Below are 16661 nucleotides of genomic sequence, written 5' to 3' on the forward strand. Positions count from 1 at the left end.
TACTGGCTCCACGGACAAGAGCCAGCGAGCGGCTCTGCCCGCACCCCCCTTCTGGAGCGGGGGAGCAGTGCTGCCTGCACAGGGACTTGGAGAGGCTTTGGTTCGGTTCTGCTGCCTTTAATTAAAGTTTTGCTGGAAGCCCGCTGTCAGAAGAGTACTTCAAGCATTTGTCAAATACTTGAAAATTCTCTGTGCGAACCGTGTAATGCGAGCTTGTAATCCAGCTGAGTATATAATGGACACGACAGTGATAGGAAGGAGTGTTTCTCCCTGTCTCTCTCTCTATATATATATGTATATACATACATATATGAAAACTTCTATATCTTGTATAAAAACACATTTATCTTTTGCAATAATATGGCAAAGGTGAATGCCTAAAATCAGGACAACCAGTGTGATGATTCAGTCAGCCTCCAGGGGCACAAGAAAGGAAATCTGTACCCTTAATAAGTGCTTCCTTTTAATCATTTACTTCAAGGGCTTTACTTTGGTTCTCTCATCTTACACATACAGTAAAACCAGTTAAATTGAGGTGGGATCCTTTTGGAGAGATCAAGTGTATCAGTAGTTGAGGCTCCTGTAACTTTATTTCTAAACACACTTCAAAATAGTTTACTAATGGTTAAAAATTAAACACGAATCAACAACTGACATTCAAAAGAATTGCAGCCAGAGGAATTTGTCTACAAAAAGATAAAGTTTCATCATGCGAGAAGTCCCAGTTGTCTTGGTTTTCTTGTCTCTCTTTTGTTTTTGTGGATCACAGGTAAGAATTTATTTTATTATGTGGTAATTTATTCTTTAAAAAGCAATTTATTGTTATAAAAGCAAAACCAGTTGATTATTTTAAGTTTTCTTTCATATTGTGTTTCATACATTTGTTTTAGCCCAGCTTGAATGGTTGAGGTTTGCTCTTTCTCTTTCATGTACTGATTCCATCTGAGGTTTATGCTGACAGGCTTCTGGAAAAGACTTTAATCATGATCCTATCCTAAACCAAATTTGCGAGCATGGTTGATCACAGAAGGGTGCTGCAATTTTCCCTTTTTTAAGAAATAAGATTACAGTCTTCTAACTTGGCAGCACGGTGTATCGCACTGCCTGGAGGTTTGCTGAGGCAGAAGTGTCCCGGAAAGCCCATCTGGGCTGAGCATTCAGCATTCCCCCAGTCTTTCAGAGAAACCCAGAGATAAAAATCAGCACTTTTTGTTCCTACTGAGGAGAAATGCCCAGTACAATATGGGAGTTATGCCAAGCCGGATCTGGCTCACAGTTTGGATTCTACTGACCTGAGAACAGCAGGAAGAATTTAATACGATTATAGAACTGGTAAAAGGGCTTTTGTTGGATTAAATTCTGCCCCAGCAACATTCCCACTGATTTTACTATGGCCAGGGTTTCTTCACGAGAAATTTAAACTTCAGCTCTATTGATTCAGTGGATACAATCAAGCTGATAAACCACATTTGAGGACTAACTTTTCTCTCCCATTTTATGTGAAGTCCACCCATATATATTTTCCATGTTTCAAAATTCTTCCTACCCATAGATCTAAGTGAGCAAAAGCACGCAGCCAGCCACAAAGTCACCAGAGAGCTGCACAAATGCAGATGCAGAGTCACCCACCTAGAGGAAGTCGGACAGGGGGTCAGAATCTGGACTTGCAGTCCCATGATGACCAGCAACCACATTGCAAATCCACTGCTGTTCAAAACCCATGGAAAGAGCTGATAAGGACATTTAATTTTCATATTTCTTTCAGATACTTACACTTGTTCAGCAGTCAGACAGTGAAACAAATCATTCACTTTAGATTTCTTTATTTGCTTCTAAGTAGTTTGTAAATATCTACAGGTGATATTTAAACTCCAAACCAACCAAGCCAATAAAAAAGTCTCAGAAATAATCAAGTTGCTCCTTTTCTTACCTTTCTGGTGTTTATGTCCTCCTATGTTTTGATTTGCTTACAGTCCAATTGCTGTGGTGTGTGATGTGTTATAAACCATTGGCTTAAAAATGTTTATAATCTACTGTGCACTTCAGCTGATGTTTGAAGAGTTTGTGGGAGACCAGTAAGAGTGTGGATCACAGCAGGTGCATGATCCAAAAAGAAAAAAAATCCAAAAGAACTGATAAAGATGAGGTGGCCAAAGGCAAGGGAATAAACACTATAAATTATATTTGGCACTTTTGTGCTCATAAGATAAGAAAAGGCTTATGAATGGACACTTTGTTGGGATCAGCAAAGGGATCTGCAGAACTCCTGGTGCAACTCCTCATCTTACTCCATTCTTTTTTTTATTTTGTGTCTTGTAGTATGCAGCATCTAATGCTGAAGCAAACCAGTTTCAGCAGGTTGAGCCTGCCCAGCCAGCTGAGCAAGACACGTACCTCATAGGAGAATGCTTAAGCAGCCAATACACACACAAGTCCTGTGAGAAAGTTTTTTGTCACCCATGGGAACGATGTGTGGATGGAAAATGCCTTTGTAAGCTTCCCTACCAGTGCCCAAAGAACGGCTCTTCAGTTTGTTCTACCAATAGAAAGATCTTCCACACTTACTGCCACCTGAAGAGCTATGAGTGTCAACGTCCTGAAGCAAAGTTTCTGCACAAGGGAAAATGCATGACTGAAGGTATTAACACCTCCATTTCCAAAATGTATGAGTCAGTCATTTGAGGCCAAGGAGATGCCTTACTATTTACAGCTCAGAAAGTCTGTTTGTTTCCTTGCACTTGTAAGAACATGAAACAGAAAACGAAAAGTCATTGAAAATGGGCAGTATCTTTTGATTTTCACAAAAAAAGTGATGGGCAGGCCCAGGTCGTCCTGCTGCTGGTAGGTTGCTCAAATCGTCAGGTAGAAAAGGAAGAAATAGACACAGGAAAGAGCTGAAATGTTTCTAAGCAGGGTGCTGACTATGGTGGGAGGCACAGCTGAGAACATTGGCAGAGAGGGTATCTTTTAGAGAGAGACAGACCTTACAGGAGCAAGAGTCCAAGGAATGGAGTCAACCAGCTGAGGCGTGTGTGGGAGCGCACAGGAAGCAGTTGCTTTTCCTACCCTTTTTCCAACCCCACCTCCACCAGTTGCAGCAGGAACAGCAAGCGGGGCCCAGGGCTCTCCTGCCCAGTCACTGCCCCAGTGCCATCCCTGCCTTTCCCCACAGAAGCAGCAGCTCAGCCCATCACCCTCAGCACAGCAAAATTCAATTCTGCCTATTCCACTGGAAAGGGTTGGAGAGCCTCTGTGTGTTCCTGGTGCGCTCTCTATGCGGCTTCACTAAGTTAAGCTGAGGACCTCAGCTCCACTGCAAACAGAGGAAGTTTTGCTACATGGGAAATAGAAGCAGGATCTGGCCATCTCGCATGAAGTGTTACTGGTTGGTTATCTATGTGATTATCTTGGTTATCTTTCTTTATCTAAAGAAAGTCATTATACTAAGATGCAACCTTTCCTCAATAGACCTCCAGGTACTCTTACGTGGTAGGAACCATTACCCTCGTTTGTCCTGAAACTGGTATATTTTGAAAAAGTGGCAGGCTCAAACACACAAAGCCAATCCTCAAAAAAACCAGGAATAATACCTGAATCTTACGATTCCCAGTCTGCTGATCTTCATATATGAACTTTGGCTGTCAATACAAAATTAGTCCTGATCTGTTTCTGTGCTGTCTTTCCACTAGATTCATTTGTAGAATATAATTTTATTTGGGGATATTTTTATTTATCTTTTTTTTTGTAGAAACATTTGCAATCTCTGTGGGCCATGGAGATTCAAGTTTGCTTCGAGTAAAACCTGTGAATCAAAATAATGACTTTTTTGTATGTGACAGTGGATGGACCATGAATGAAGCAAATGTGGCTTGCAAGCACCTTGGCTTTGAATTGTAAGTTTGGGGGATTTACATCAGGATAACTGCAAGGGATCTGAAAAAGTGGTGATGCTTATGTAAGTGTCAGTCACAGTCAACAGTTAAGACAGAAAACTCATGAACAATGTATTGGCTACAATATTCTGATAAAGCTTCTTAAATTGACACCTGAGAGTGAAAACCAAACCATAGACTTGTGTGTTCTATTACAGATCACAACTATACAAATCTTAAGTGGTTTACTTAACTTTAGTTAAGTACTAAAGAGGGTACTGCTCTGTTTTGCCACTTGCACCAGCCAGACTAACAAGAACCAGAACACGGTGTTTTTTTCTGCATCCCTTGCCCCTGCTGCCACTGCTCGCTTTGCTCCCCAGTAGCAGTTGGAGCCACACAGAGCTTGTTCTTTTACGTGTGACCAGACTGATCACACAAAGGAAATATTTTCTAGTCCTGATCAGTATCTCTTTAGATAGCAGAGAAGGGTTTGTCCTGGGACAGAGCATTCAGCCCTGGAGACCCACTGTCAGCCTCTCCAGTTACTTATTTACTCCGCCATATTTCTTTAAGGTAGGGGACACATACACTACTGGGAGGATACAGATCAGGTAAAACCAAGGGAGGGAAAAACTTCTTAATCCCAACCTTGCAGTGGCCTGACCTTCCTCAATATACATTCGTTTTGATGACACCAAGGATACCTGACCCCATGCAGGATGGTTTCCAAATTATATAGAGACAGAGATCTGAGCTTACAAGTTTTGCTACATAAGGAGACTTTTCTATGCATCATGATACACAGTGACTGTCAGAGAGCTATATATGGATTTAGGGATAGTTCTATGCAGCAACTTGCAAAAATTACCACTTTGTTTTACTTTTTCTTCCAAAGTAAACATCTACTTAGCCCTAGACCATTCCATGGGAAGTCTGCTCTTTTCCTTAGCCATGACCAAAATTCTTTAACAGTGAGGAAAATCATGTAAATTCTAAACAATAAAAGCAGTGGACAATCCATTGTGAAATTATATAATTTGCATTACTTTTTGTATTTTCACAGAGGTGCTGAATATTACCAAGCCAGTTCCAGCATCACAGAATCTGACTTAAATTCGTTGCACTGTCTGCAAATAACTTGCAGAGGCCTAGAGACAAGTCTTGCTGAATGTCACATAGAGGTGAAATCAAGAGACAGAAATGAGGGACTGGTTAGCCTCCAGTGCCATGAAAATCTCAGAGGTTAGTAGGTTTTTTAGATTTATATCTATTTGGGTTTCTTATACTTTAAGTTTCTTTTAAATAACTAGGAGCTAGTTTGCTGAGCTCTCAGCCACAGCAAACCTGCACTGAAATCTTTTGATTTTTTTAAATAACCCTTTTGCAAACTTTAAAACAATTGAGGCAGCCTTGAGTCAAGACAGTCTTGAGTTTATGAGTTTGGAAAATCACTGTTGCTCCTAGAGTATTTTTACAGGCATTTCCCAAAAGCAAATATATTTCACCCATGGTTCTCTTTGTCCCTCCATATCTTCTAAGGGCACCAAGGTATATTGTATCTCACAAGTCTTGTCTCTCTCAGGCTAACTGGTGAGGAGACAGATCACTCGCCTGCTTACTGCTTTGTCTGTGAGGGAGATCAATGAGGACACCAGTATCACTGTAGCCAGACAAGCATGACTACAGCGGAACTGCTCATGTCTTCTGGGGAGTTTTGAGGCTCTTCAGTTGCTCACTGATATAAGGGGAATCAAGTCCCTGTTTTGACTTCTAACAGCTTGCTTTTATCTGTAGTGGGTTTTGTTTGGCACTGATAAGCATTGGCATGAGATGCTGCTGGTTAGGAGAGCTCAGGTTTTTCTTATGCCACAGAAGTAGGAGTTCAGAGACTCTTGATGGCTTCCTTCTAGAGGGGGAACATCCAGCATCTGAATCACTTAAATAATTTACAGTGGGTTTGAACTTAAAATTTCTGGTTTTGTCCTTTTCTAGAAGAAATCAAGTTCCCTTTAACCAGGCTACTGCAAGTGGGAGGAGGAAAAGAAGTGGTCACATTGAAAGCTTGATGAGAATGCAATTTAAACAATTTAAAAAGACTATTTACATTACTGGGCCCCAGAATGCCTACTGTTGCTAGGCCAAGCTGCTGATAGAATAAAATGCACAAGCAGAATGTTTCCATGGCCAGTTGTGAACCTATAGACATTTCCACACTAACTTAATTTTCATCGTGCTGCACAGCTTGTTCCGATGGCGAGTTTCATTGTGTCAACAAGAAATGCATTTCTCTGAGTAAAACATGTGATGGCATCAATGACTGTGGAGACCTAAGTGATGAATTGTGCTGTAAAGGTAATAATTTCCTTTCTCAGCTGTTTCAAAATCAGCAGAAAAGCCAAAGAATTTTTACTGTGATGTAACAGCTAAAGTCTCTTTTTCAATAAGTCCCTACATTACAGCAATCAAACCATAGTTTATGTATTAGGCAAGTGCAAAAAATGTATGCATAATATAATTTTTTGAAGCAGGCAAATGATCTCTGAGAATCTGGATTTCCTTGGAGAATGAGGAAATACAATGAGATTACTTAGAAGGCTATTAAACATGGACACAAAAAAATGAACCATATTAGAATGGAAACATATATTTAGTTGGCAAAAATCCATAGTAGTTAAAAACGACACTGTTTTTCCAATGAACTATCTTTAAATCAAAGTAAGATCTCTCTAAAAGTTATTACTAATGCAAGATTATCGATAGAGTATCTGTGAACAGTTCCTGTCACATTGCTTGTTCATGAACAGTCATTCTTTCAGTATCTGCAATTCCAGCTGTAACAATTTTTAATTAAAAACAAGGAATGGATCTAGCATGACCTGAATGCAGGAGAATATTTTCAGAAGTTGGGTTTCAGGTGCCAGACTGTAATGTGGTTTACAAATCCCATAACTACCCCTAAATAACCTTGGTTTTGTAGTTTTACAATTGTCAGTAAATTTAATCTGATAATTGTGGAAACACAGTCACAGGCATCTTAGAAAAAAATAAATACCTGTGGCTTCATATATTTTAGAGGACATTTATTCAGATTCCACTTGACCAAAATAGTGCTCTTTCAGCTGTGTGAGCTGTAAACAATGCTTCCTGGAATCAAAATAAGTATATATAAGAACAAACCGAGTTCAGTGGTCTTTGGATCATATTGGGATATCTGGATACTTTTAGATACTTTCTGTTAAAGACATATATCCTTAAAGAGTGACATAAGATTATAAAGTAGCTCAAAAAATCATACATTCAAGCACTGCTCTGTTTTTGATAACATACAAAGTGATCACAAGAATTAAAAGGAAGGGGGTTCTCAGGTTTATAATAAAGTTGTATATAATGAAGAATTTTAGGAGAAATAAGTTATTAAATCCAGGCTCTTCAAAATAGGACCCTTGATTCCTACCTCTGCATTTAGGCATTTAGATAATTCAATCAAAAGCCAGCTTGGACTATGATTTGGGGGGGGAAGTTTGATCCAAGCATCATAAATTCTTCATTTGAGAAGATCAGTAATGCTGGCAAAACTGGAAGTCCTTTGGATGAGGTTGAGTGTGTGTGTTGTGGATGAAACTGGTAAGGAGTGATACCATGTCTAACAGTGCTGAACTGGTAACAGAGACCGATTTTTTTTGAGTCTTAGAACTTCAAGATTATAAAATGAGGAGAGCCAACTATTCATTTCATTTTACACTCACAGAGCCTGCTTTTGTGCGCTATTTATGAACAGTCAAGTCTCCCATAACATGGTTATTATATTGTGTTTATATTTTGAAAAGCTCTCTAACTATGTGAGGCTGCTGAATCTTGTGATTTACATTTGTAATTTTTTCCTGTGTTACAGCATGCAGAGACAACAGTTTCCACTGTCGGTCGAATATCTGTATTCCAAATAAGCATGTCTGTAACAGAGAAGTTGACTGCCTTACAGGAGAGGATGAAGCTCGAGTTCTCTGTGCAGGTTTCCTTCTGAAAGATGTTTTTGTTTCTTTCCTTTCATTCTGCTCAATTATAACTAAAGACTACAAAATGCATATTAATAAATTATTTAAGAGATTAGCAAAACCAAAATGCATGCAGGAATTTGTCTCTCCAGTGTTATGACATGATCAGTAAGAAGAAAAAGTAATGTAATTTTCCTTTCATTCTAAAAAAGAGTAGCAATAAAACTAAAGGAAGGAAGAAACAGATGTTTTAGGAGGCTTAATGCAGGCTCTGTGTTTTGCTTACATGACAACCTATCAAACTGCTATCCCCTATCTGTGAAGAAAGCATAGACAGAAATATTTTTCTCACAGATGAGGAATTCAACTAGTTTGTCAGTACAATAATTCTTCTGTGCTGTTCCCCTCACTGTTGAAAAGGTTTGGTTTTGTTTTGAAATTAGAATGTTTTTTCTTGCTCTGATAAGAGACAAAGTCTAAAGCCAAAAGGTAAACGCTATTGGTAAATGATAATTGGTAAAGGTAAACTGAACTCTAAAGGTAAACATTACTCTCAGTAACATGAGAACAGACCCAATCCTCAACCTCCATTTAGGAGCTGAATTCAATGGGCATTTTGTTTGAATAAAAGATGACAAACCAGATTCAGGAAGTATTTAATTTAGCTCTTATGTTAAATACCCTCCCTTACCCTGTTAAAGAAGGCACACAATAGCATCATCTCAATTGGGAATTATTAAATCCTGTTACCGAATACTCCTTTGGGCTTTAGAAAGCTCCAAAAGATTGATGGGGCACGAGGAGGAATTTCTGTTGTTTCCTGGTGGAGGAGAATAGGATATCACTTTAGAGATCAAAAAACAACAACAAAAAAGGCCATTTCTCAGAGTTTCTTTGCAGAAGGGGTCTCTAGGCATGGAAAGCAGAGCAGATATAATGTAGTTATGAATGTGTATCTGCTGGATGTAGTCATCTGTAGGCTGAGGCAGCCAAAGAGTATCTAGTAGGAAAAGAAACAGAAGGCACCAGGCTGAGAGAGTACTGCTGTCCATGTTAAATGGCATGCATTTAAAATGTGTACCATGATTTTGTCACATAAACATATATTCAAGCAATAGAACAGATTTCAATGTTTTCCAACATTTTTAGTATTTGTTATTCTACTACAGGCAAAGACAAAGGTGCTGAAAATCACAGTATGGATGAAGGTAAGTGTTACTCTCCAAACCCAAGAGCATATCCTCTTATTAGTAGCTTTCTAGCTACCCGCCAGCTGGCTACATCCAGAAATTCAGATATCTGGCCTTTGTTATTTAATAACATACACTTTGGGGCTTACCATTTGTCTTGCTTTCCACTAATTTCAAGAATGCCATAATTATTAATCATGACTGAGGACCCACATCTGCATGTTTTGGTAATTGGTGGAGGGAAACTCTCAGCAAATTTAGGGGAACTGCTTTACAATTATTTTCCTGAACGCAAACAGCAGTGGAAAAATGAAGAGAAATAATGTGAAGCTAAGATACAAATGATTTTCAAAGCAAAAACAGATGCCCAAATTTTTGGTCTTTGCTTTCCTGCTACTTCAGCTACAGGCATATTCAGAGCAATCAAATTTTCAAGATAAAGATAAACCTGTCATCAAATAAAGAGAAGGGATACCTGGATTCTGAGACACATTTTTCCTTTTTGTTAAAGAAAGAAAAATGATAAAGACACTTCTTCCCCAAGTACACTGCGGTCTCACAAATCACACATTAACTCGACGGAAAAGAATCATAGGTGGAGAAATTGCAAGAAAGGTAAAAAGAACCCTTACCAGATATGAGTTCATTCAGCATCGATTTAAATGGGCATTAGTTTCTTTCTGTTAAAATGTTCAGAAATAATAAAATCAGCTACCACACTAATTTCCTGTTTTGCAGCAGTAGTGTCATTGCACTGAACAAAAGTAAAGAGAAGCACAATTTATGAAGTAAAATACGGAGTTGCAAAATTGAGCATTATAGTACAAGTACACATTGAAAATGATTCAGCAAAATACTTAATGCTATAGCTAGAAATAACAATTCTGACAAAATGGAATTTAAACTTGTGCCTTTGAAACAGAATACAGTCAGAAATGCTATACTCGATCATACCACGTCAGATTCTACATCTGCTTCTCTGGCTGCAAGCGACTTCATGACAGAAGGCTGGAGGGAAGGAGGCACAGCACAAAGGCAGAAGATTGAACAAATTACTGCATTTTAGACTATATATCCTTTATATCAGATGAAGCCAAATTCACAATTTCTGGACAGCAGATTTTTTATTGACAATCAGATATAGTCTAGGAGATTAGGTGATACCTAGAACTGTGTTTCTCTTTATGCGCTAAAAATAGTACAATTATTATGATTTCTTATTATTTGGGTGGTGTTTTTTGGTTTGAACAGGGTGAATTCCCTTGGCAAGTCGCAATTAAAGAAACTGGCAGTGAAGGCGCAACCGTGTACTGTGGAGGGGTTTACATTGGTGGCTGTTGGGTTCTGACTGCTGCACACTGTGTCAGGTAAAAGAAGCAAACTGGGAAATTATTTTCTTCTTGCAAGACAGAAAGATTGATTTGGATATTACTTCCCTTCTTAGCTACCTGTTTGCTAATTCCTATTTGCCTATTGAATAAAACAATTTAAAACACTGACTCCCCCACATTAACAATGGGGAAGATTCAGAAAAAGCAGAATATTTTAGCAGAGAATAGAAAGATGAAAAAGTAATTATGAGTTTGAAGAGACACGGCATTCATCAGTCAGGTAGTAGGCAGGCAGGAAAGGTTCACTATAACCACTTTGCCTGAGAGATACAAGGCTCCTCCTCTCTTCCCCACCTCTACCTTGGGGAAGTCCAGGATCTGCTCCCTGAGAAGGTCCCTTGGGTCATATATCCCCCAGAACAAGCAAGAGCAGACAGGAAGCTTTGCCAGTCCCAGCATCCCATCCACATCTGCTTACTCTTCTTTCACTTGAAATCAGAGGCATAAACGCCTGCTTTCTCTCTGTCACAGCACTAAACACAGAGGCTGGCCTTTAATATTTTTTTCTGCGTTAGATGCAGTACTCAGCAGTAAGTGTGATCTGCCTTGCATGTGCTACACTTCCGAAAAACCTGGACATCAAGTCCAGAAAGAAACTATATGTATATAATATTAATTTTCATTCTAGAGAAACTTTTATAAAACGCAGAAGTTTACAGCTAGTTGAGATGTACAGTGCTTGTGTTAAGTACCAAAATATATTTTATTTCACTGTTTCTTTCCAGGGCAAATCGAGTTCATCTCTACCGTGTCTGGATTGGGCTGTTGGATACAATACTGTATGACAAAGAGACAGACACATTCAGACTGAAACAAGTGATAATCCATGAAAAATACAATGCATCAAATTACGAAAATGACATTGCTCTGCTGGAGCTGAAAGGTTTTGGGAAAGGAGAGTGCTCCCTGATGTACAGCACACCTGCCTGTATCCCATGGTCAAAGTATATGTTCAAGGCTGGTGACAGATGCAAGGTTTCAGGATGGGGACTAGAGAAAGGTATTTGCTTTAGTGCTTACTACAAGAATGTATTATTTGTATCACTCCTTTTCTAATAGCTCTGAGCTCTCATTTTGAACATGCTGAAGAGTAGTTGTGCACAAAGCACTTAGAAGAGGCTGAGTACAGAAAATGTAGGCTGTGGTTTGGCATTCGGCTGTCACTGTTGTTTCTGTTTTCTGTACTGCTTCCTCTGCTGTTTCAGCCACTTAGTAAACTGATCTGGAGGACACCCCTGGTTGAAAACTACCCAGTCAGTAAGAAATGTTCCTTTGGCCAATCTAAGATTTATATTAGCTGTGGACACCTAGTAACAATATTTAACAAGTGGCAGTCAGTACCTCACAGTGGCCCATAGTCACAGCCCGTCCTCTGTCCCCTGCCCAAGATGATCTGAGCTGCAGCCAGCAGTTACGAAACTCGGCACATCTTGTCCAGTCGTGTTTGAGTTTAGCCCAGTGAAGACTGGCCAACTGCAGTCACACTTTCAGACATCTGGGAAGCTTTTGTTTTGCATCACAGTGATTACAGCCTGGCATTGGAGCTATCACATACTGGTTGTGAGGCTTCTCCTGTCCATACTCGGCAGCAGTCCGTAAAGCAAATGTAAGGTTGGGAATTGCTGGTAAATGGAGAGAGAATCTCCTAAACTTTGTGAATACATAGTTCAGCTGTATCTTCAATATCTGGTCCCCTCATCCCTAAAAGACTAAGTAGAAATGAAAAAAAAGATAAAAGGGTGATCAGAGCCACATCTCCATTTCATAGAAAACAATATACCAGTTTCTCAGTGTCTGAAAGCCTTGATATGAAAAACACCGAGGAAGACAAGGAAAGGGAAAGGGTGAAAATGTCACAAAATCACTGTATTTAGCACTGCAATTAAACCGCTCTGCTTTTATTTTTAAATAAATGGCCAATGTACTGCAATTCACACGGTGTAAGCGTTAGTGGCAGTTTAAGGTATCTGTTTTATAATATTGAAGATTATATTCTGTAGATAAGCAAATATTTAACTTTAAATTTATAGTATTAAAAGTGTCTAATATGTACTTACCATTTTTAATTTAGAACAGTTTATTCTTTTTTTTTTCTAGGTTATACCAAACAATATACGCTCAAGTGGGGCAATGTTAATTTATTTCAGAATTGTTCTGAACTGTATCCAGGACGATTTTTTAAACGGATGGCATGTGCAGGCAAGCATCAATTTTCTTACTATAATTTCTCTACCATCAAACCCACAGTTTATAAGGTCAGCCATACTGGCTGGGAATCTTTTAGACTTGGGAAAGACAATAAACCGATTGCCACAGTACCACCATTAGCAAAATGCTAACCATTGGAGCCTAGGTGCATCCACCATTATATAGCTGTTTACAAAAAGAGTTAAGATGACAATGTGCCAAGTTTCTATGATTATGTGGGCAAATTTTGGCCTGCAATTTGAGTTGTTTTCTAAATACAAAAGCACTTTACAGCTCACTGAACATCCTACCTTTACTGTATTTGATTCTGATTTGGCAACATATTTAAGCAAATGCCTGTCTTAGAGGACATTAGCAGTCCTGTTGACTAGAATGTGACTATTCATCTGCTTAGACATTTGCTACTACCACACTGCACCCCAGGAGAAATATGATTAACTTTTCAAACTAAGATTAGCCTGGGTTTACTAAGATTTACTTAGGTTTGTTTGTTTGTTTTTACTAAGATTTACTAAGGTTTATTTACTTGACAAACTAAGATTATACTGAGTATACAGGACAAAGCATAAAGGAAAAATAAATGAGATGAAAGGGGTTAGCAACCTCCTTTACTGGTGACCATTAGGCAAATATCTGTCAGGAAGCGACATGGACCTGAAAAACCTCCTGAGCTCTGTTTTGTTTGCTAGCTTGTGTATGAACTTATTTTTGCTTTTTATTTCCTCTTTTGCTTTAGGGACTTTTGATGGCTCCATAGACAGTTGCAAAGGTGATTCAGGAGGACCCTTGGTCTGTTTTGATGCAGAAAATGTGGCGTATGTCTGGGGTATTGTGAGCTGGGGTGAGAACTGCGGGGAAGCTGGTCACCCTGGTGTCTACACAAAAGTCGCCAGCTACTATGATTGGATCAGCCACCATGTGACACGGAGTCTCATTTCACGGTACAATATCTGAAGCTTGGAAAATGAAACACTTCCTTCTTATCACCCATGCAAAAATGAATACCAGTCCTTTTTCACAACCAGCAGCCATGTAACTTTGCAACAACTACTAGAAATCTTTCAAGAATATATTTTTTAAATTCTTACTACTCTACAAATATCACAGTTTTGCAGAAGCCTGTAGGAAGAGGATTTTACAGTCGCATGAGTCTGCAGCAAAAGTCTCTAATAAAAACAGGGAAATTAAAGTATCCTTTTCTTGTTGCTACTTTGTTTCTTTTCCACACATTTCACATTGCATTTGAATTGTGTTTGTTTATTTATTTAAAATAGAGAACCATACTGAAAGCAGTAGTTGGAAAATGACTGCATGGGCAATATGTGAACTTCACAGCAAGGACAGCAACCCTAGTACTTTAAAGAACTTCCATCATCTCAAGGTGTAGGACATTAGAGGCCCTCAGGGTGCTGCCTTGCTTGGCAGGTGGTTCTTCAGGCTTACTGTGAAAGTAGACTTCAGACCACCTCTTAATTGACAGACTGGCTATGATCATGACACTTGCTGTAAAGCAACAGTTACCCAAATAATAACTGTTTGGTGGTAGTTTTTTCAGCTACAAACTCAGCTAATTTTTACCTAGTTAATATACCTTATCTGGGACAATTTTTGTAGCTCTAAGTTTTATTAATTTCACTGCAGCTGGTCACAAACAACAAAGGAATTTAAAAACTTAACTCTTCAACTTAAATAAAGAGCATCTTTACTATCTTAAATTCTCTGTATATGTACATGTATCAAGTAGGGTTTTACTGCATATGTATATATGTACATATATACACACACACGGTACATAATAATATAAATATATTAAAAGTCTATATATTATACATATAGACTTAATTCTACAAAATCAACATACAGATGTAAAGTTTAAAATTAATACTCTCAGTCATAAAACCCCTCCATCAGATTCCCAAAATAGCACAAGCTTCCTACGCCAAGATGCAGAAGCGTGAAACAGTAATGCCAAGACAGAACATCCGGGGCCTGATCCTGCCATGTGCAGTCAGGAGTGGGTTTGTTACTGCCCAGAAGTGGACAAAGACAAGGGGCCATTAAAAAAACTGGAACAATTAAGCAGAAAATCCTTCTGCTTTCACTTGTGAGGAAGTTTTGCCCATATGATAATCAGGAAGCACAGCCCAGAGGACCACTACGTAAACTACACATTTTTAGACAACAGCAATGGTGACCACTGTAAGAAAACGTCAGTCTATACATAATAGTCTCGTATTTGGCAAGAGATATTCACAGAAAGTGTGCACAAAATTTTTTAAAATTACTAGAGTTTGGTTTGTGGATTGGTACCCTTGACACAGAACTGTCAAATAGCTTCAAGACCATCTCAGTCATTTCTATCAAACTGCTCAATAGTTGGCATATACTTCACTGCATTCTAATTTCCAAATGTTTTTAATATCTATTTTACTTTATCCCTCTCAATTAATTATCCCGTTGAATAAATGGCATATGTTCACACAACATAGTTGTTGTGTGTTTTTTCTATAATTCACCATAGTCTACTTCAGACAGTATTTACACATTTTCATTGACTTTTCTCCATCTTCCAATGTTGTAAAAACCCACATCAGCATGAATTTCTCACGTAAAGACACTGCCAATCACCAAGACCTAAAGTAAGGGAATAAACTGCTTATCTGAGCCACCACCCCACCCCAACAAGGCTTGCTGTTTAGGAAAACATTTCAGTACATTCCTACATACGAATTGTCTGGCTGGATCGAGGTCTTTTTAAAGTAATCATAGGAAATAGCTGGACAGGTGTAGGAAGAGCTCCCTCTTTTGTTTGACTTAATTAACTTCTGTAAAGAACCTTTTCCACCTATTTTTCAGTTAACATCAAATAATGTTAAATGTAAGGCTGAAAAGACAAAAAAAGCCACAGTAGAATATTTACCATGTATTTTTCTGGTCTGCCTGTCGATCTGGAAGTCTCTCGGTTTTTTTTCACTTCCTGTTCTTCTTAACAGTTAACTTTGTCCTGAAGCCAAATATTACTGTGTTCTGAGGGATTCCGCACCTCTTAAAACAGAGCTTTTATTACAAATATTAAAACTATTTCCACATAGTTTCACTTTAGCTCATCTCTGAAGCATCCAGAATTTAAATATAAAATTAATTAAAATTTTGTAATCATAGTAATTTAAAAAAAAACCAACCAAAACTGTAAAACCAAACAGGATGTTTAGCAAGTGAGTTCATTTTGGTCTGATTTTTCTTTTCAGCAAATCGACTGGGCTTTTAATGTTTAATAGATATACTTTCATTTTGAATCACACACTCATGTAAAGGTCACTGGATCATCAGTCTCTCTCACATTGAGCATCATCATAAAATTAGGTTAAAACTTTAATACTTCAAGTACATATTCCTCCCTGCATTTTTTTGGCTTCTAAATGAGTGCGCTTTCCAAATGGTCAGTTTTCTAGCTGTGTTAATACAAGTTCTCCCCCAGACTGCACCAAAGGGGTGGTTTTGGCCACGCTGAGCCACCACGCTACCCAAGTCCCAATGTGGCTGACCTTCCAATGTGCCCTTCCTTCCATTCAGCCCCGTGACTGCAGTATCTCAGTGGCTGGCTAGAAAATCAGCTTTTGTGACTGTCCTTCAAAATGCTCCTTCACATTTAGCAATGCCAAGTTCACACCTTCTAACACAGTCATCAAATAAATGATTTCCAAATAAAAAAGTCCTGGGGTTTCGTATTATCCGATAGCATGGGTACCACCCAGAGCCCTGCTCAGCCAGCACCACCGTGCCGCACAGGACGGCAGCCAGGTACTCTCCAGTTCGTATCTGGGTAGGTTTGGCAAGTCCCCCCCGGAACCAGGGGCATGGTGACCTGCTGGAGATGGCGGCGTTCCTCCTGTTGAAACAGTCCGTGTTGTAACGGGGTAGCTGCGAGGCCGCGTTTTGCAATGCCTCCTCCTGCTGTGTGTGGGTGGGGTGGTGACAGGCTCTGCCCCCCTGTCTCTTTTCCCC

The 16661-nt window shown here is 39.0% G+C and overlaps 1 protein-coding gene across 1 annotated transcript; it reads left to right on the forward strand.

The window, feature by feature from the left end:
• The first annotated feature begins 709 nt into the window (after positions 1-709).
• CFI (complement factor I) lies at positions 710-13610 on the forward strand. The gene is made up of 12 exons (XM_010192924.1): positions 710-769; positions 2320-2638; positions 3749-3893; positions 4939-5117; positions 6117-6227; positions 7768-7884; positions 9037-9075; positions 9569-9672; positions 10309-10424; positions 11174-11448; positions 12546-12647; positions 13393-13610. Exons 1-12 carry the CDS (start codon positions 710-712, stop codon positions 13608-13610), a joined length of 1785 nt encoding a protein of 594 aa, XP_010191226.1.
• The last annotated feature ends 3051 nt before the right edge of the window (positions 13611-16661 follow it).

Source organism: Mesitornis unicolor, unplaced genomic scaffold (assembly GCF_000695765.1).
Source record: "Mesitornis unicolor isolate BGI_N332 unplaced genomic scaffold, ASM69576v1 scaffold24629, whole genome shotgun sequence".
NCBI classification, from domain to species: domain Eukaryota; kingdom Metazoa; phylum Chordata; class Aves; order Mesitornithiformes; family Mesitornithidae; genus Mesitornis; species Mesitornis unicolor.

Bases quoted from the DNA above. Each gene is read 5' to 3' on its own strand.
- CFI (XM_010192924.1), top strand. From the start codon at position 710: ATGCGAGAAGTCCCAGTTGTCTTGGTTTTCTTGTCTCTCTTTTGTTTT. The intron at 9,076-9,568 runs GTAAGTGTTACT...TTTTTGTTAAAG, and splicing joins AAATCACAGTATGGATGAAG to AAAGAAAAATGATAAAGACA. The intron at 12,648-13,392 runs GCAAGCATCAAT...CTTTTGCTTTAG, and splicing joins TAAACGGATGGCATGTGCAG to GGACTTTTGATGGCTCCATA.